Here is a 21,199-nt window from a genome sequence, read left to right on the forward strand (position 1 = left end):
CTAGCGCTGAGGTGGTTGTTGAGTGCATCGAGAGAGAGAGTCAATTAGTGCATCGTCGAGTTTTGTTTTAGACTGTGCTGAGTCGAGAGCTATACTCTTGTGTATCGTTGAGTGCATCATGTGGAGAGTCTCGAGAGTACATGGAGTTCCGAGAACAACCAAGCAGAGTTGGGAGCTGTACTCGGGTGCTTTGCAGTGAAGCTGTCTCCACCATTATTGCCTGACAGTGCTGTGCCGCTGATTGTTCCAGCATGTTTATAGTAGATCTTCGACGACTGTAAAAAGAGTTATTGGAGCTGTCCTGATTCATATTGGCTAAATAAAGTATGTTTCGATACTTCATCAAGTATCGTCATTATTCACTCCAAATCTACGAACCCCGTACGAACGTAAAGGAGGAAAATAACGTAACAACTGGTGTCAGAAAAAGTAAGAAAGAGCGCAACAACTGGTGTCAGAAGTGGGATACTCGAGCACGGGCTGGATGTTAATGCCACCTTCAACTGATTAAAGGACTTCTCGCACTCCTCAGTCCACACGAATTTTTGTTTACTCTCTGTTAATTTATGCAGAGGCCTTACAATGTTGGAGAACCTCTTCACGAATTTTCTGTAATAAGTACAGAGTCCCAGGAAGCTCTGTAGTTTATGAATATCCACAGGATGTTCCCAGTCCTTAACTGCCGACAACTTTTCTGGATCTGTGTGGACACCTTCGGCAGAGATGACGTGCCCGAGATAGGTAACTTCACTGTGGAACAACTTGCATTTCGAAGGACTCAGTTTAAGGTTGGCATCTCTCAATTACTGGAACACCTTCCTGATATTTTCTAGATGTTCCTCGAAAGTACGGCCCACTATAATGATGTCGTCTAGGTACACCAGACAGGATTCGTAAGATAGACCACAAAGCACTGTCTCCATCAGGCGTTTAAATGTTGCAGGGGCGTTACAGAATCCAAAAGGCATAACTTTAAACTGCCAGAGTCCTTGACCGGTAGTGAATGCAGTTTTCGCTCTATCATCAGGATGAATTTCCACTTGCCAGTATCCACTCTTGAGGTCCAGGGTGGAAAACCACTTGTGTCCTTATAGGATGTCTAGAGTATCGTCAATCCTGGTAAGAGGGTAACTATCTTTCTTAGTGACATTATTTAGTCTCCGGTAGTCGACATTTCGGAAGTGGAGTGAATCCCAGAGAGCCCAGAATCTTTTAGTTGCAGGACTGAAAATGGAAATGTCTTGCACTCGGGTTTTGTACTGGATGATTCCTTCAGTTCTATTATTGGCCTAATGTCAGGATCCGCTAATTTGTCTTGTCTAACTTTTTCATCACTCCACGGATCTGGATCAGTTGAAGGCGGCATTAACATCTACACTCATGCTTGCGTATCCCACTTCTGACACCAGTTGTTGCGTTATTTTCTTCCTTCATGTTCGTACAGGTTTCGTAGATTTGGAGTGAATAACGACGACACTTCATGAAGTATCGAAACACACTTTATTTAGACAATATTGTCAGGACAGCTCCAAAACACATTTTACAGACGTCGATACAATAAACTACTACAATACTGAACTACAATAAACACGCTGACACGATCAATGACACAGCCTTCAGGTTATGAGGCTATCACGGTGGAGACAGCTTCCTGCAAAGCACCCGACTCTACTTTCTGGAGACTCTCGACTTTGCTTGGTCGTTCTCGGAACTCCACATACTCTCAAGACTCTAAATGCTACAACTCTCGATGCACTCAATGACACACAGAGCACAGCTCCTGACTCTTGGTTCAGTCGTTTCCGGAGCTCAACATGCTCTCTCGACGACGCACATTGCGATACTCTACGAGACTCTTTCGGTGCACTCAACAACACATTCGGCACTCGCTGGCCAGGTGTCAACGTGATCGCCTTCGCAGGGATTGACTCGCTAGACGAGACACACTCACTCGATGAGAGACGCACACTCTCGATACTACCGACTAACTGCGGACCAGCAGGGTTTATATAGCTTTCGGCTTGTGTTCGAGAACATTCTGGGCTAAACCAGTAAGAATTTATTCTAGAAGGTTCTCCAACCGTCCATGCTATATTGCCAATTTTGTTACCAAATGGGCAATTTCTCGCCAAATGTCGCAACCTTAAAACTGCTTTGTGGGGAAGCTATCTTACTGCACCTGTACATTTCGTAACATGTTCAAGATAAACATTAAACTTACCATGTCCAGTCAAAAATTGTGTAACTTTAAAATTGAGCAACAAGTCCTTACTTTTCAGTCTTTCAAAAATTGTTGAGAAGAATATTTTTGTAACAGATCCCTTATCAGAAGAGATATAATCACAGTTCCACTGCTCAATCATTTTAGCTTTGAATGTTTTTTTGATACCGTCAAAAGTCTTTAATCCGGACGTCCATAATCCGGAATGATCTATAATCCGGACCTCAAAGCTACAAACTTTCGGCGCATGCTTAAACGCAATTGCGCAAAGGTATTATGCACATATACGTTTACGCATGCACATAATACGTTTACGCATGCACGTTTAATGTATAACGGATGGTATAAACTAAAATAAAATTATCTAATTATCTATTTCAGTTAATGTTGCAGATAGCGTTGTTCCTTATTCTTATAATTGGATCCGGCTTATTATTTTTTGCAGACTGTTAAAGCAATTTTATAAAACTAAGCTTGAACTTTCGATTATGTCAAAAAGAATTTCTGATTCTGGAGCTGCCAAAGGATCTACGAAGCAAAAGCATGTTTCGATGTCCATCAAACAAAAAGTGGAATTGCTGCAAAAAATAGATAAAGGCATATCCTTTGTTTCTCTAACCATTCCGAATCTGTTTATCAATTTCACGCTGCTCTCGGGGGGGGGGACATCGCAGCGGCGCAATGAACTGGAAGTTGATCTGTCAGCACTATCCTTATCTTCAAGGCAGATGTTTTCATTTTATTCAGCTTATAATTCCTTACTAAATGTAGTATTTCATCTTGATGTACTCCGTCTTTGATATGATTTAAATCAAATTCCTCGTCATTATAAATATCATGAATACACATCAAATAGTTTTCTGGTTGCCATTTTCTAATTTGGACTATGCGTAATGTATGCTTTACGCATGCACGCGTTGAAAAACTTTTTAATAAAGTAAACAAATAAATATTAAGCTTTTTTTGGTAAATTTTGATACCCTTTAGATCATATTTGTTCTTTATTTCATAAATTACGATTTCATACTTTTAATTTTATAATTTCTGCATGCCATCTTACCAGATTTAAACTGATGATCTATAATCCGGAATCACCGAAGTCCCGACGAGTCTGGATTAAAGACTTTTGACTGTATAAGATTTTGGAATATTTACATCAACATTAATATCATATTTAGTTGCACTCTTAGCAAGCCAATCAGCTTTCTCGTTTCCATAATTACCTGAATGACCAAAGACAAATGTAAAAAACACTCAAATATCCTTATTCCTTATTCTCCAGATCTCTGAGAGACTGCTGTATATTAACAATATTATTACATAAAGAGGTATTTTTAGGGGACTCCAGCAGAGAGTGAATCCGTACAGATTAAGTAGCTGGAACCATGTCCATCCTGGCTAATTATCCGCTTAATTGCAAAATTAATACACAGAAGCTCAGAAATATATACAGTACATTCATTTCTAATGCGAAAGTGGTGGTACTCAATTTCAGTATTATCTTCAAAAATAACATAAACAAAACCAACTTTATCATCAATCCTACTACCATCCATATACAACACAAGTGAGAATGAATTTACATCGGTTTCCATACTATCCAGAATCTGTACTGGTTGTCTTACAGAAGGATGTGGAAGAACAGACAAGGGCAATAAACGGTCAAAATGAGAACTGGAGCAGTTTGCAAGACTATTCTTGTAATCTATAAAGGTCAGAATAAACAAATCCAGCAGTGGAAATGCGGCAAGAGAGAAAACAGCATTGTAAACTAATAGTTTGGTCACCCCTTATAACTCGCAGTACAATTTATCTTTGAACTCGAAGCAGGCGTTTAGAGTAAAGGGTACAATGTTAGATAATGATACATGATAGTACAATGGTTTGGAGTTAAGGTTAAAATAAAGGGTACAATGCCTTGATTATAAATAATTGTGCTAACATTCGATTTAGCTGCATTAGCTTTTAGATAGCTATGAGTTTGCGACATTTCAGTGGCGAGTGTGGATAAACGGAAAGTATCAAATCTTTTAACAGTAATCTAAATATGAATTGTGGTGGAAATTACATTTCAAATTAGTGTGCTCTCTTTTCCATGTATAATGTTTCAGACATCATTTGTTTGAAAAGATAATAGTTATAAAGGGACATAAGTTCCATTTATGCTTAGATTTATATGCATTAAAAATTTACATATATATATTTGCTACTAATTAAGTTTAACATATTTTTTACAAAATCAATGTTAAATATTAGCATTGTTATAATAATATCAGATCAGTTTTAAAATTTATAAATCCTTATACACCTAGAACATGTTATTTAATAAATAAATGACTGAAGTTAAACAACTTTCATTTACTTAGTGTTTTATATTTTCAACAAATGCATATAATTTTTCATTATATTTTAATCATATGGCGTATGATTAAAATAAAAAAAATTTTTAAACAAAACAAAAGTTTCTGTTCAGAATATATATTTTTTATATATTAATTAGAAATTCAAGTCCTGCAAAATCCTGCTTCATTTTTGGTTTTATTGAAGAATAAGATAAAGTAGTTTCATACAATAAATAATTATACAATGAATAAAATTTTTACTTTAAAATGGATAAAACTTTTATATTCACAAAATATTATTTTCATTTCAAAAGGCAAAAAATGTGTACATTTATTAATATTTATCCTTGATTTCAAATTTTCAGAGAAGTTTGAGTGGATTCCATTAGTTAAACTATTCTAGTGCACAAAAATTTCAACTGTATTTTATTTACTTCCTTCACTCTTTTCTTTTGACTAATATTCCTTTTTATATAATTATAACATCAATTTGAAACTGGTAAAGTTTGACACCAATCAAAATGAAATGCAAAGAAATACATTAACTGAAAACCATTCAGTTAAAATTTATATGTAAGTGACATCCACAGAATATTATTGAACTAAAACGTAAAAATAGATCTGACTATAAAGTTTTTCATAAAATTTATTTTACTTCTGATTTACATTTGCATTTATTTTTCCATTTTCAAGGTCACAAAACATTTCACCTGATTAACCTCATTTGCATGTATATATAATAAAAACATAACATTTGTGAAATTACTTTTTAATGAAAAACCAGTAACATTCTTGAGAAAACCATACAAACAACAATGGTAGGGGTTAAAAGAAGGTGATAGGAGGAGTTCAGAGAGACAGGAAAAAAGCAAACATCACATCTTTTTAGTACTCTTTCCAAAAAAGGATAAGAAAAGGGCTGAAAGTACCTAAAAGTTTAAAAAATGGAATTAAAAAGTATGAAAATGAGCATACTTTATGGAGTTTCAATGAACAACTTATAGAAATTATCAAAATATAATTTTTTTTAAAGTTATCTAAAGTAACGTTAAAATTTAACACACGAATAATTATTCAAATCTCACATATTTTTCTGTTGCCTCCTATGATAAAAATATTTAAGTGTACACAAAAATAGAAACAAGACCACTAATTTAAGTATAACAATTAAAAACATTTAAAAATATTATGAATCACAATGCTTATACATCTCTTTAATGTAAAATGAAATGAAATAAAATAGCTCAGAAATACTTTTTACAAATAAATTAGTTAAACGAACTTTCAACTAGATTTATTTCTAATTGAAAAAAAAAAAAAAAAAAAAAAAAAAAAAAAAAAAAAAAAAGATGCACCAAATATTCAGCCAGAGTAAGCCCTATTTAATCATCACCCCTTCCCAAACTTATAAAACATTTTTTTTTTTTTTTAACTTTCTATAATTTACTTATATGTAAGTAATGAAACAAAAAAGTAATGAAACAAAACAAATCTGAAAAGTTTCAAATTTTAATGCTTGCCTAAAAGGGTTTGTTGAGGATTTTTATGATCTGACTGAGTTTGCAGTCTACCAGACTACTCTTGCACTCACTTCTGCTAAGCCCACTTTTTAGCCCAAATGGCAATAGATCCAAAAGGCTATTAGTCTCAAAACAGCATTTTGTATCATTTCACTTTCTGCATTGATTCACTTTTCAAACTGTTGCCACCAAATATTATCACTATATATATCAATATCTAAAGAAACTAAATAATGAAGAATCTGCATAAATGTTTCTCTCATTGTGACAAAACAATGGTACCTAGAGCCATCAAATTTTGAATAGTCCTCCAACCAAACATGAGCACTTGAAAGCCCAAATTTTGAATTTGTTTTATTATCTATTTCAAATTTTGTAAAACCTTAACAAATTTTTGGTTAATAAACTCAATGATTTTAAAGTGAGTAATTGCAACACTGAATGGTATATTTTTATACTACGCACGAGATTGTGGATCGGATATTCTTAAGATAAGCTGTTTTTAAATATTGTTGCATTCTTATGGGTTCGTGGATTTAGAGTGATTGACGACAACACTTGATGAAGAATGAAAACACAATTTATTAGGCAATATTACTCAGGATACCTTGAAAAACACATTTACAGTCATAGAAAAACTACAACAAGCACGTTGAAACAATCACATGCACAGCCTTCAGGTTAGCAGGCTATAAACGGTGAAGACAGCTTCAGGGCAAGCACTAGAGTACAGCTACTGAATCAGTTTGGTCATGAACTGATTCGGGAACTCAAGGATTCTCTGAACTCAATGTACTCTCCATGCTACAACTCACGATGCGCTTGACAATAGCCTCAACGATGCACCAACTCGACAGTAGACTGACGATAAAACTCAATAGATTATGAGACACTCAATAGACTCACGATCGACTAAGAGACTCTGATGAGACACACCGCTACTCCGTGTGCAGACAGGTTTACATAGCTTTTGGCCTGTGTTCAAGAACATTCTAGGCCAAACTGGTAAGAATTCATTCTAGAAGGTTCTCCATCTGTCTATGGCATATTGTCTATTTTGTTACCAAACGGGCAATTTTGGGTCAAATCTGGCAACTCTGCCTTCCCTTGCCATTTTCTGGCAACCCTTAACCTTCCTTGTGGGGAAGCTATCTTACAATTTCGAAAAAATATTTTGTGATATTGCTGTTGAACTGAATTTTATATGTTTAAGTGCGAAGAACATGATATTTAATAAAGAAAGGTTCAAAAAACAATATTTAATGAAGAAAGGTTCATAAAACGTTCAAAAAATGCCCTTTTGGGCATAATATAAAATATGAAGGCTTTCAAATTCCCCTTTTATTTATTTATTTATTTTGTCTTTTTAGCTTGATTATTAAGCATTGTTTTCTTACAGTGTTAAGTGTTGGCATACATTTATATATATATATTTTCAATCTTTTCTCAATCTTATCAATATTCAGTTTTCTTAGTAACATGGCGAGCAAAGATTTTTTTTCTTCTTTTTATTATTAATTTTTCATATGTTAACTTTTTATCAAATATACATTCTTCACATTCATGCCATGTAAAATTCAATTCAATAGAAAATCACAAAATATTTAAAAACATCATATCTTTAGAATTCTCAATACAATGTTAATAGTTGGCATACACATTTTTATATTCACCATATTATTTCTTTAAAACTAGCCACACAGCTTAAAACAGTTATCACAAAAAAGAAAAAATATATAATGATTTCAATGAGTCTAGCATAATTTCATAAAAATATTGACTATTTCTAATTAGACATTTAATGATTTTAATGCATGTTTATTTAAATAAACCACATTAAAAAGTAAAAAAAATTTTTTTTTAAAGAACTGTGTTTACTGCTTTTCATTCACTTAATTTATTATTCAGTAACGCTCCCGAACAAGTTTGAAAGTACCTTAGACTTTACTGAATGGCAACATGGTGCATTGTAGATAAAAGTATTTTTATTTCTGGCCTGGCAACACATTGCTTTCATAGAGTGGAGTTTGTTTACTAAAACTGAAAGGTAAGTATCTTACATTTTTCTGAAAGGCAATAGGCTCATATGCTGGAGATAAAAACGTTTTATTTCAAAGTGTTGCCCTTGCTCACATTCAAGTCGTTGAGTTTTTTAAGCAAAAATTCATTAAAGTTTAACAGAATATCAAATAATTAGTCAAACAAATTAGAAATTCAAAATCCGGGCTTCCAGATGTACATGTTCAGGTGGAGGACTACATTATTCAAAATTTAATGGCTCTGAGTACAGTTCTTTTTATCAAATGCAAGGAATATACATATACAGTACTAAGACTTTAATCAGGTTGCCCATAATCCAGAATGATCTATAATCCGGACCTCAAAGCTACAAACTTTCTGCGTTTACATTTACGCATGCACATAATACGTATACACATGCACGTTTAATGTATAACGGATGGTATAAGCTAGGCTAAAATTATCTAATTATCTGCTTCAGTTAATGTTGCAGATTGCGTTCTTTCTTAATCTGCTAATTGGATCCATCTTATTATTTTTTGCAGACTGTTAGAGCAATTTTATAAAAGTACGCTTGAACTTTCGATTATGTCAAAAAGAGTTTCCGATTCTGGAACTGCCAAAGGATCTACAAAGTGAAAGCATGTTTCGATGTCCATCAAACAAAAAGTGTAATTGCAGCAAAAATGGATAAAGGCATATCCTTTGTTTCTCAAACCATTCTGAAATCTGTTTATCAATTTCACGCTGCTCTGTGGGGGGGGGAAGACGTAGCGGGGCGCAATGAACTGGAAGTTGATATGTCAGCACTATGCTCATCTTCAGGGCAGATTTTTTTATTTTATTCAGCTTATAATTCCTTACTAAATGTAGTATTTCATCTCGATGTACTCCTTTGATAAGATTTAAATCAAATTCCTCGTCATTATAAATATCACGAATACACATCAAATAGTTTTCTAGTTGCAATTTTCTAATTTTGACTATGCGTAATGTATGCTTTATGCATGCGCACGTTGAAAAAATGTTTAATAAAGTAAACAAATAAATATTAAACTTTTTTTTGGTAAATTTTGATACCCTTTAGACCGTAATTGCTCTTTATTTTATAAATTACGGTTTCATATTTTTAATTTTGTAATTTCTGCATGCCATCTTACCAGATTTAAACTGATGATCTATAATCCGGAAAAACCGATAATCCGGAATCGCCGAAGTCCCGATGAGTCCGGATTAAAGACTTTTGACTGTATAAAGTTAAAAATTTTAAATAGTTAGTTGTGAAAAAATGAAGCATTTATGATTCTAAGGGAAACAAAATTTATAAAAAGAAGCTTAATATTTATAGGTTTGTTTCCTTAAGTATTTTTTTCAATGTAAGATGTTCAGATTTTTGTGCTAATACTCTCCCTTTAATTTTATTTATAGATATAACTTCTTGTTTAGTTACAAAGTTCCATTGTTTTAAGGCCTGTAATTGCCATGTTGCGAGTTCCTGTTAAAGTGTCAAATGAAATCTTTTCACTCTCAAAAACCTCTTCATCACTTTCTTTAAAATTGAGTGATATTTTCTGGATTTAAAATTATACCAGTGATCCCATACTTTAAAATCATACTTTGAAATCGACATTAATTTTGTAATTTCTGCATGCTATCTTACCAGATTTAAATTGATGATCTATAATCCGGAAAAACCCCTAATCCAGAATCGCCAAAGTCCCAACGAGTCCAAATTAAAGACTTTGTACTGTATACTATAAGCAGACTCTTCATTATTTAATTTCTTTAAAATAATACAGGTCAATAATATTTGGTGGCAAGAATTTGAGAAGTAATATGCCATTTATAGTGAACCAACACAAAATCTACTTTCAAGATCCATAGCACTTTTTGAGCTAAAAAACAAATTCATCTGAATTTTTTATTTAATTTTTGTATGCTGTTCTCAGCCCTATGTAAAGTTTTCATTCACCTATTCTTAATATAAGGCTGGGGAAAAAAAAAAAAAAAAAAAAAAAAAACTGCTCTTTTAGTTTTAGTATAAGTTCAATTACTGCAATTCAGAAAAAAATTCTAGTAAAAAATGTTTTAGTCTTTAGATGGTTCTATAAAAATCAGAATTCCCTGCCAGATAATGTACTGAAATAAAACACTACTATACAAGTATTCTTGTGTTGTGCATAATAGATATTCTATATGTACTTATATACCATATGTAATCGTTTATTAGCACAAAGTTCTAAAATTTTTTAAGTATTCATGTAATTTTCCCCTTTTTCAAAGATGTTTAGAAAGCTGGTTTTCCTAACTTTTAAAATGAATTCATCCCTATAGTTGTCGTTTTCATCTTATTAACTGATTTGCTGATGGGTATTGGTGCATGGGCTCTGATTGATGAAGCAATAATGGTAAAGAGTTTAAAAAATATGGGGTCTACTGCTCATGATGGTTCTGAAGATTGCTACATGAGGGAAGAAACACTGAATGAAAATGATAGTTGCACACTGTAAAAATTTGCAAACTTTAGCAGATTATACAGGCAATAGTTCCAGCAGCATTAAATGATATGAGGCCTAGGGATTAGCAGTGGACAATGTTAGAAGCAGGCGAAAAAAGATACAAGAAGTAGAAATATTAGAATGTGGGTTTCTTTTAAATAAATAATATTGTGATAGTCTACCCATGATTATTTTTTATTTGTTATATTCTTACAGTAACCATGTCGTTTAGAAATTCCCCTCTCAATTTTTGTATGGTAAAATTAGAACAAAAAGAGAAGAAATATTTGAGTAAATATAATATTTTATGTCCACACTCAGGACATTTATATACTAAACTAAATGGCACAACAGTCCAAAGCGAGCCATGGCCTGCAGTGCTCTGATATCTGCTTTCTTGACAGTGGGGTATGGGGTGCATCAGCAACACTTATATAGCAGTGGTTATTATTCAGAAAGTAAAGTATTGATAAAAATTGATTCATTGTTGTTTAGTAACTATGATTTATAAATTTTGGATAGTAAATTCATAGATTTTAAAAGAATTAAAATGAATTTTCATCAAAATAGAGAATCATTCACAAACTATTAATGGTATGTTGGTTATTCATAAAAGACTAGCAAAAAAATGCAATATTTATTACCAAATAAAAATTATACACACACATATATACAGTAAATCTGAAAGATCTGATTAAAAACTACAACAAATCAAAATAAATCCTCTTGAATTCTTACACTTTGTTTCCTTGCAGATTAAGTTTTCTGTTAAGATACTGAATTATTCTAGCTGACTATGCTGAAAACTTTTGAAACTACTACACTTTCAACTCCAGATGAGCTTGAATTCAGATATTCCATAATTTTCTTTAATGATTTAATTTAATAATTAACTTAGCATTTTATAATTTATCAATATGATTGAATAATTTGCTTTAATAATACAGTTTAATAATTAACTAGCTTTTCAGTTTAAAACATGTGGTTTAATACATTCTGCTTTTCCACAATGACAATAATTCTTAATTTGAGGACAAATTTTTATTTAAATATTAATTCTTCTTCTTTTTATTTATTTATTTATTTTTTTTTTATTGTTGTTATCTTATCAAATTATCTTACCATGAGTCTCTAAACCAAATTTTCGTTCAAGTCAATATTTCTACATTTTAAAATTTAAGCATTTTTTTTTTTTCCAATTTAACCTAAAGGTTGTTTAATTACATGATGCAATATGCATAAGTGATCATTAATGGCAGTCTAAATATTTGATTTGATTTTGAAATTCCAAAAACAAATCATTAATGACAGTTCCTTTCAAACATATAACTGTGCCAATCATTAACGTTTGTAGCTTCAATAAGTTAGCCAGATAACAGTGACTTTTGTTAGACAATTTGAAATCATAAAATAAAGAAGAATTGACTTACTATAATAGGATAGCTACATTTGTATTCTGAGGCTTTGTATTCCTTCACTAAACCAGATATTGGATATGACATTCCATGACTAAAACAAATAAGCTTTTGTAAGCTACATATTAAATAAGATTATTTGTAATAAGATTAATAAAGATTTAAGTAATAAGTTTAAGATTAAGTAATAAGATTAAATAAGATTAATAAAGATTGTTAAATAAAAAGGTTTATTCTGTTTAATAGAAAAATATTAACACAAGGACTTTGCATTTCAGATTTCAAAGAAAATGGACAAAAGTATTAAATTACTATTTCTTTGATGATCAATAACATCCCCAATTCTGTAACTTATTATATTTCTCATTTTACATTTATTTAAAGGTTACTTTATTTTAAGACATTTCATTGCATTTATCTCTTGATGTAACAATTATGTTTGCTACCTCTGATAGAATCCCATTTCATTAGAAGTCTAAATTACTTCAGTAATCCTTGATATATTTTTCACTCAACAAAGATTTTTTTGTGGCAGCGAGACAACTGGTCTCCTCTTTCACCCTTTCCTCCAACATACCCTTTGAGAAAGATTTTAGCACTAAATATAATTATGCATCAGATCAATTACAACATTACACAGCTGGAAGCATTGTACTTTGATACTGATATTCACAACAACAATTTTTTAAGATTCCAGATATTATAGTACATTAAAATTTACATTCAATAAAATTTTTAAACTTAGATCTTGTAAATAGGTTTAAATTAATTAAAAAAAATTTTATTTTCATAAAAAATAGCTTTGGCAGATTAAATAAAGCGATGATGTTATACACAGCATTTTATTATTTTCATTTGCTTTTCGCATTATTTTTTTACTAGTTTCAATTTGAGATATAAAAAATAAAGCAGATAACAAGCTCTGCATTTTTTACAATTAAAGTAAAATGTTGTTGCAAAATGAAAACTATATAACTAATTATTTATAGAAATTTTATATAAATGATCAACACATTAGTTTACCATAAATGTACTCCAGCATTTCCAAATCCTATACCAGCAAAGGTACTAGCCAAGTGCATTTCAGACCTTGCTTCATAATCACCTGAATTTTTTACAGCTCTGTATAAATAAATTTATAAGTAAACATAAACATAAGATTAGAAGGCATTATATAATATGTTATAAAATATTTTTAATGATTAATTCAATAAACAAAAATTATCTATTAAATTTCCTTGCAAAGCTATCCAGGCAAATATTATATTTATTCTTTCACAATGAAACTACATTTATTTCATTTAAAGTACATAATAATAATTTCCTTCAGAATAATAACCTTTTAATTTTGATATTTGCATTTTTTAAATCATAGAAAAGATTACTGGCAAAAGATAATATAATTTCTGTAATTCAGTTGAAAATATTATCCGATATCTAAATAAAAAAATATATATATATAAATTAAAAAAAAACTTCCAAGACTGTAAACATAAACTTATAATGAAAATAAATAATACTGAAATTCATTACTGCCAAGTGAAACACTATGAGAGAGAAAATAGTGCAATTTATAAATTCTTGAGGTTTTCATTGTGAATATTATTTAATCTAACAATGAAAAAGATTAGTAAGTACTGCTATTTGAGGTAAAATGTGTCTGACCTTTGGTAAAATGCTTATCTGCATTACAAGGTGAAATACCAACCACAGGAAATGGGAGACAGAAAGAAAGATCTGAGTTTAACCTGTTAACTGGGGAATAAGCTTTCAGTAAAATCGTTTCACAATGGGGACTTTTTCCTTTGCAGTAATTTCAGCACATCGCAAGGAATAAATAAAAGAAAATCGTTTTAAAATATTTAATGATATTAAATATTAAAATTAAACATTTTTAATCCGGAAAAACAAATTAATTGAACAAATTTAAACAATTATTTCGTATAATATCCCCTAAAGCAATGCGGCATACACAAAGCAACACTGCAGTCGGGACACCAAAATCTCGATTCTTTCCTAAGACCTTTGGAATAGCATAATTTGCATCTCCTCGTTACATTTACTCTTGAAGAGTCGGATGGTATATAGTCTGCAAAATGTCTTTCAAAGAGTCGAGATGGTTTTGGTATCAAAGATGATCGTCCTGTACTAGTAGACGGCAACTGCGATCCGTCTCTATATTTTTCAACACCTTTTTCTACAGTTTCGATAAGGAAATGAAGCCTATCTAGGTGACCGCCATCTTTCTTGTATAAAAGATATGCATTCAAACCCACTATGTCTAGTGCATGTAAAAATATCTTATAGTAATACTTTTTTACTTGGTTTCTAGCGATTTCATAAGTTTTCATTTGTCCGTCAGCAAGATCAACTCCTCCCATATTTTTGTTGTGGTCAGCGATAACTTTCGGTTTTGATATCGTTTTCCTTCGTTTTTTTATTTCTACAAATTTATTGTCGTGGATAGTACTCAATATAATTACATCCTTTTTGTCTTTCCACTTCATAATCATTATTTTGTCTCTGTACCAAGCAATATGTTCATCTTTTTTCACAACACAATTTTTGATATCAGATGGTATTCCCTTTCTATTTTTTCGCATTGTTCCTACAACATCGGTTTTTCTTCTGCACATCTTCTCAGCCAGATCGGTACTAGTGTACCAATTATCGAGGTATAGCGTATATCTTTTATCCAACAAATCGTGGCACAATTCAAGAACAATACGATTTGGTCTCTGTTCTTCTGGATAGTTCGAACCATACTGCGTGTCTTTACCTGTATATATAATGAAATCACTTATGTATCAGGATTTACTTTCACATATCTTATACACATTAACACCAAATTGACTTCTTTTCGATGAAATGTACTGTTTCCAAGACAGTCTTCCTTTCCATAGCAAAAGAGACTCATCTACAGATATTTCCTTATCTAGTATGTTAACACCTTGAATTTGTTTCTCAAATAGTTCAAAATGGAATCGATTTTGTAGGTTTTTTTTGTTGCACACTTTTAGATCGAAAGCATTGTTATCACTAAAATGTAAAAATTTTACTAACAGTTGGAATCTTTTTTCTGACATAATTTTATAAAAAAATGGAGTCTCCAGACTTTCTCGCTTTGTGAAATAAAGCCGATAAGAAGGATTTCCTATTATTCCTTGCAAAATTAGTAAAAAAATAAATACTCTCATCTCTCGGTCATCTGTGTCAACCCACGAGAGACATCTTGAATGTGGTTTCATGGAAGTATTTTTTTCAAAAAACTGTCCGGCGTATTTGTTTGATTGTTCCACAATAAGTTCTACAAAATTCTCATCGATAAATTTCTCGAAATAAAAAAAGCAATCCTTTTCTTCAGGTCCTTCAAATGTAAGTCTAGACTGAGATAAAAACGGGAAAGGCGATCGCAATATTCTTTCACATTTCCATTCAGCTGATGTCGGTTGAGTATTTTGGTCTATAACATCATCATCCTTTGATTCAATGTCCGGACCATCAGTAAAGAAGTCGTTATCGCTTTCTTCCGAACTGGTACTTATTCTTAGAATTCGACGTCGTTTACCAAACGTCCCAGGCAATATTTCATCGTCACTTTCAGACAATTCAAAAATAATTTCTGCTTCACAATAATTTTTAGCCATATTTATAAAAAACTAACAATTACTCAAATCAACAAATTATTACTAATATGTAAAATACGGAAATGCAGACTAAAATGAAATTAAGTTGTGCAAATTAGGAGTGTTATCACAATTTATAAGCGGACAAGTGTTTTCATTGATCGATTTTTCTTGAACAACGGTCAAGTGACAGATTGCAAGAAAAATTTCGTCATGCCCATTGAAATAGTCTTCCCAGCATGACGAAACATTTCGTCATACGCATTGAAATAGTCTTCCCAGCATGACGAAACATTTCGTCATACGCATTGAAATAGTCTTCCCAGCATGACGAAAAATTTCGTCATACGCATTGAAATAGTCTTCCCAGCATGACGAAAAATTTCGTCATACCCAGTTAACAGATTAAAATTTGAATAAAGTGGTGAAAAAACTTCTAGCATCATAAGAAATATATGCGTGTTATTACAAATTCATAACGATCTACTACCCCCAAAAAAGAAAAGTAGTCATTTCCAGCATCTTCTATAAATAGATATATATTTTTTTTCACTTTTGTTATAATTTAGTTATTAAGTTCATCTTAATAACTAAATTATAACAAAATCTTAATCATATTAATCCTATGGATTAAGTTCATCTGCCTGTGGTGAAATTAAGGTACGACCTTTTACATTACCGTTTGGAAATGTTTGCATTTCACTATAGATGTTATTTATAATGATAAATATGTCAGCACCACATATACCAGATAGTTTGTGGTGATGGCGATAAGGAGCGCGCCTTGCGCCCTCCGATAAGTGTGGCAACCCTAGAGGAGAAGTTTCTTACGAGTAGCGAGCAGAGCGAAACAGGCAGGCTGTCGGGCAGTGTGCGCGAAGTTCCTAAATAAAGCTTAGTTTTTATTGTGCACTATGTCTTGTTAATATTTATATTAATGCAGTAAGAACATAATCTGTGATATGGAATTCGAGGATTGGTGGTAAAAACATAACAGGAAATCACCAATAATGGTAACCCGGACTGTGTTAAATCGTATGAACAGTTCTCAAGCACTTTCGGTTTTGACTACAAGCCATCACTCAAGATCTCCAAACCAGAAGTAATGGATTACATCGGTTTTCATCCTCCGGATCACAGATGAGTAGTAATTATAGATCATTTTATAATTCTGTTTTCTACTTATCATTTAATTTCATTTTCTTTAGTTAAATTTTTGCTTTTATTTTGGCTTAAAAACCTTGCACAATGTCTGATGTTTATGCCGTCCAAATTCCGGTTTATATCCGATCAGACCCATCTTTATGGTTTATTATGTGTGAAAGTACCTTTGCTCTTGCCACCCTCAAACCTATCACAGAATACATTACTAAATATAATTATGTAGTTGCTCATCTTCCTCCAGATATTGCATCAATAGTACGGGATTTACTTATGAAACCAGATCCTATTGATCCATATACAAAGCTTAAAACTGAGTTAATAAATCGTGCAGGAGAATCTCAGCAAGAAATTCGCCAATTATTATCTGGAGAAGAATTAGGCTGTCGAAAACCTTCCGATTTGCTTAGAAATATGAAACGTCAAGCAGAATCTTTAAATGTTCCTGATAACTTAATGTTAGAATTATTCCTTCAACGTTTGCCTTCGACTGTTCAGTCTACTTTGGCAGCGGTTTCCAATTTAACTGTAGATAAAGCTGCAGAAATTGCCGACAGAATTTTAGAAGTAAATCCAACCCCGGACTTGTGCCGTTTCTCGCACAGTCGATCAGTCTCTTGAGGATAAATTATTTAAACAAATAGAAAAATTAAACAAACGTATTGATCGCATTTCTCTTTCTCGTGGTCGCTCACCAAATCGCGGAGATCGCAATAAGGAAAGAAGCAATTCCAAAAGGAGAGATTATTCTGTTTGCTGGTATCATAGACATTTTGGGAAAAAGTGTAGAGATGACAAATGTACAAAACCTTGTTCATGGCAGGGAAACGAAACCAGCAAAGAATAGAGGCGACTTATTCTTTGCCTCAAGTTTCACGTCGCCTGTTCGTTCGTGACCGTAGAACAAACCTTTCATTCTTGGTCGATACCGGCTCTGACGTGTCCTTACTTCCAGCAAATAATTCTCAAAAACGGAATTCGTCCCAACAAACACTTTTCGCTGCTAATTCTTCTACTATTCATGTTTATGGTCAAAAAACACTTTCTTTGGATTTCAAATTAAGACGACAGTTTACATGGACTTTTCTTATAGCAAATGTTAGTACACCCATTCTTGGAGCAGATTTTCTCCATTTCTTTGAATTGGTGCCTGATCTCAGAAACAAATGTCTCAAAGATTTAAAAACGCATTTTAAAACCGTCGGTTGCATGAAAAATGCAAGCATTTATTCAGTAAAAACTGTATTTAGTGATACACCATATCACAAAATTTTAAAAGAATTTCCTTCAGTTACTAGATTACCAGATCCTAACCAACCTGTTAAACACAACACCCTTCATTATATCATAACTAAAGGTCCACCTGTGGTTGCAAAACCTCGTCGGTTAGCTCCAGATCGCTTAAAAATAGCAAAACAAGAATTTCAAACTATGATGCAATTGGGGCATTTGAGACCTTCGAGCAGCAATTATGCATCCCCACTTCACATGGTTCCAAAAAAGGGAAGTTTGGAATGGAGACCTGTAGGAGATTATCGAGCATTGAACGCTCAAACAATAAAAGACAAATATCCTATTCCATGCTTAGCCGATTTTACTGCTGCATTGCACGGTACTAAAATTTTTAGTCATGTTGACCTGATTAAGGCATACCATCAAATACCAATTAACCCAGCCGACATCCACAAAACCGCCATATGCACACCATTCGGTTTATTCGAAAGTACCCGTATGCAATTCGGCTTATGCAATGCATCCGCGACTTTTCAACGTTTTATAGATGAAGTCACGCGGGATTTAGAAGGTGTTTACGCTTTCGTCGATGACTTGCTCATAGCCTCTAAAGATTCTGTAGAACACTGCAGGCATTTGAAAGCTTTATTTTCCAAACTTCAGGAATATGGACTTTGCATAAATGTTTCAAAATGCACCTTTGGTCAAACGTCTATTGATTTCTTAGGTTTTCACCTTAGTGAAAACGGAATTGAACCTCTTCCTGACAAAGTCAAATGTATTTTAGATTTTCCTCAACTTACCACTCTCACTCAGCTTCGCCGATTTTTAGGCATGTTTAACTTTTACAGATGTTTCATACCTAAAGCAGCACATATTCTTTCTCCTTTAATAAAATTGTTAGAAGGCTATATTAATAAAAAGAAATCTCGTTCTCGTGTTCAGGATTCATCCCCACAATTAAATTGGAACGAGAATGCTGAACAAGCCTTTATTGCTGCCAAAAATGCCATTGCTCAGGCTACCCTTTTGAGACATCCTATTCCCGGAGCCCAGCTAAGCACCTGGGTAGATGCCTCAGACGTCGCAATAGGCGGCACACTTATGCAGTTGTCTCAACAAACATGGGAACCTATAGCATTTTTCTCTATGAAACTCAATAAAAGTCAACAGAAATGGTCCGCATACGATTGGGAATTATTTTCAATTTATTCTGCAATTAAGAAATTCCGACACATGTTAGAAGGCAGAAATTTTATAATTTATACGGATCAAAAACCGTTAATATACGCTTTTAAACAGAACCCTCATAAATGTTCACCTCGACAATTGCGCCATTTAGATTTTATTTCTCAGTACTCTACTGATATTAGGCATGTGCAAGGTTCAAAAAACATCGTTGCTGACGCTCTTTCAAGAATCGAAATTGATTCCATAACAAAATCTCCATTTTTGGATTTTAAAAAATTTTCGGAAGCTCAACAGCATGATCCGGAGGTACAAGACCTTCTCAAAAACAACACATCATCTTTGAAACTGGAATTTAAACCGTGCCAGTATTCTGATGGTAATATTCTTTGTGACATATCAACAGACATTCCTCGTCCATTTGTTCCGAATTCCTTTCGCAGACTCATCTTTAATCATCTGCATAATGTGTCACATCCAGGAATTGCAGCTACTACGAAGCTTATTTGTTCTCGTTATGTATGGCCCGACATGAAACGTCATATCAAAAATTGGGTGAAATCCTGTGAATCTTGCCAAAAATCGAAAATTACTAGGCATACTAAAGCACCACTGGGCAAATTCTCTCTTCCTGATGCACGTTTTTCAGAAATCCATATGGATATCGTCGGACCGTTACCTCCATCAGAAGGCAACGTGTACCTTTTGACTCTAATAGATAGATTCTCCAGATGGCCTGAAGCCATTCCTATCCCGGATATGAAAACGGAAACCATTTGCAGAGCCATCTTCAACTGTTGGATATCTCGTTTTGGCTGCCCATCGATCATAACAACAGACCAAGGTTCTCAAATGAGATCCGCACTTTTTGCAGAATTTACGCGCATTTTAGGTACGAACAGAATCACAACAGCCTATCATCCAATGTCCAACGGCATTGTTGAACGATTTCATCGACATTTAAAATCTTCTCTCAAGGCTCACGAGACCAATAACTGGACTGAAACACTACCAGTTGTTACGCTTGGTATTCGGACAGCCGTAAAGGAGGATCTACAGTCATCTTGTGCTGAAATGGTGTACGGCACAACTCTCAAGCTGCCTAGTGATATGATAACGTCATCTAAGATATCTCCGTATGACACACAATTTATCACGAATCTTCGGCATAGAATGCAACAATTGAATCCAATAGCAACATCTGCACATTGCCAAGAAAAATGTTACGTAAGTGCTACCTTAAAGTCGTGTACGCATGTATACTTACGTGTCGATCGAGTAAAGCCACCTCTGTGCCAACCATATACAGGTCCGCATAAAGTCCTTTCTAGAACGGACAAAACTTTCACGATATTAGCGGTCTGAAATCTACTGTGTCTATAGACCGTGTGAAACCAGCCTATTTGCTTTCGGACTCTAATTTGCCTGAACTGAAAACAAATAAAGACTTAAAGACAGTTCAGCAGAATAAATCTGCAAACGAACTCTTTAAGACACAAACTGTCACCAGATCGGTAAGACATGTTCACTTCCCTAAGAAACTTGCTTCTTACATAACAATTTAAAACACTTTTTTAAAATTCATATCTTAACATATTTCTTGTTATTTCATGTTTATTATATGTGTCAATACCTTGTTATATATTGAATTGCATTTTGATCTTTTCTAATTTTATATTCTAATTTTGTAATCATAAAAAAAATACCCAACAGCACGGATACTCCGAGATAATTTCATAACCTATGTCGTTCCTTTGAATAGCCATTAAAGGAACTGGGGGGAAACTCTGTGGTGATGGCGATAAGGAGCGCGCCTTGCGCCCTCCGATAAGTGTGGCAACCCTAGAGGAGAAGTTTCTTACGAGTAGCGAGCAGAGCGAAACAGGCAGGCTGTCGGGCAGTGTGCGCGAAGTTCCTAAATAAAGCTTAATTTTTATTGTGCACTATGTCTTGTTAATATTTATATTAATGCAGTA

At 33.1% G+C, this 21,199-nt stretch overlaps 1 protein-coding gene across 1 annotated transcript in view; it reads right to left on the bottom strand.

The window, feature by feature from the left end:
- Nucleotides 1-21,199, bottom strand: part of T3dh (Type III alcohol dehydrogenase) — a 76,564-nt gene that overhangs the window by 13,821 nt on the left and 41,544 nt on the right. Inside the window, exons 10-11 of the mRNA XM_035356281.2 lie at nucleotides 13,039-13,137; nucleotides 12,031-12,109 (exon numbers count right to left, since the gene is read on the bottom strand). Of these exons, the coding sequence (XP_035212172.2) occupies nucleotides 12,031-12,109; nucleotides 13,039-13,137 (178 nt within the window). The remainder of the gene's footprint in view (nucleotides 1-12,030; nucleotides 12,110-13,038; nucleotides 13,138-21,199) is intronic.

Source organism: Stegodyphus dumicola, chromosome 3 (genome assembly GCF_044657685.1).
Source record: "Stegodyphus dumicola isolate Sdum_Otavi_A_Nest chromosome 3, ASM4465768v1".
NCBI classification, from domain to species: Eukaryota; Metazoa; Arthropoda; class Arachnida; order Araneae; family Eresidae; genus Stegodyphus; species Stegodyphus dumicola.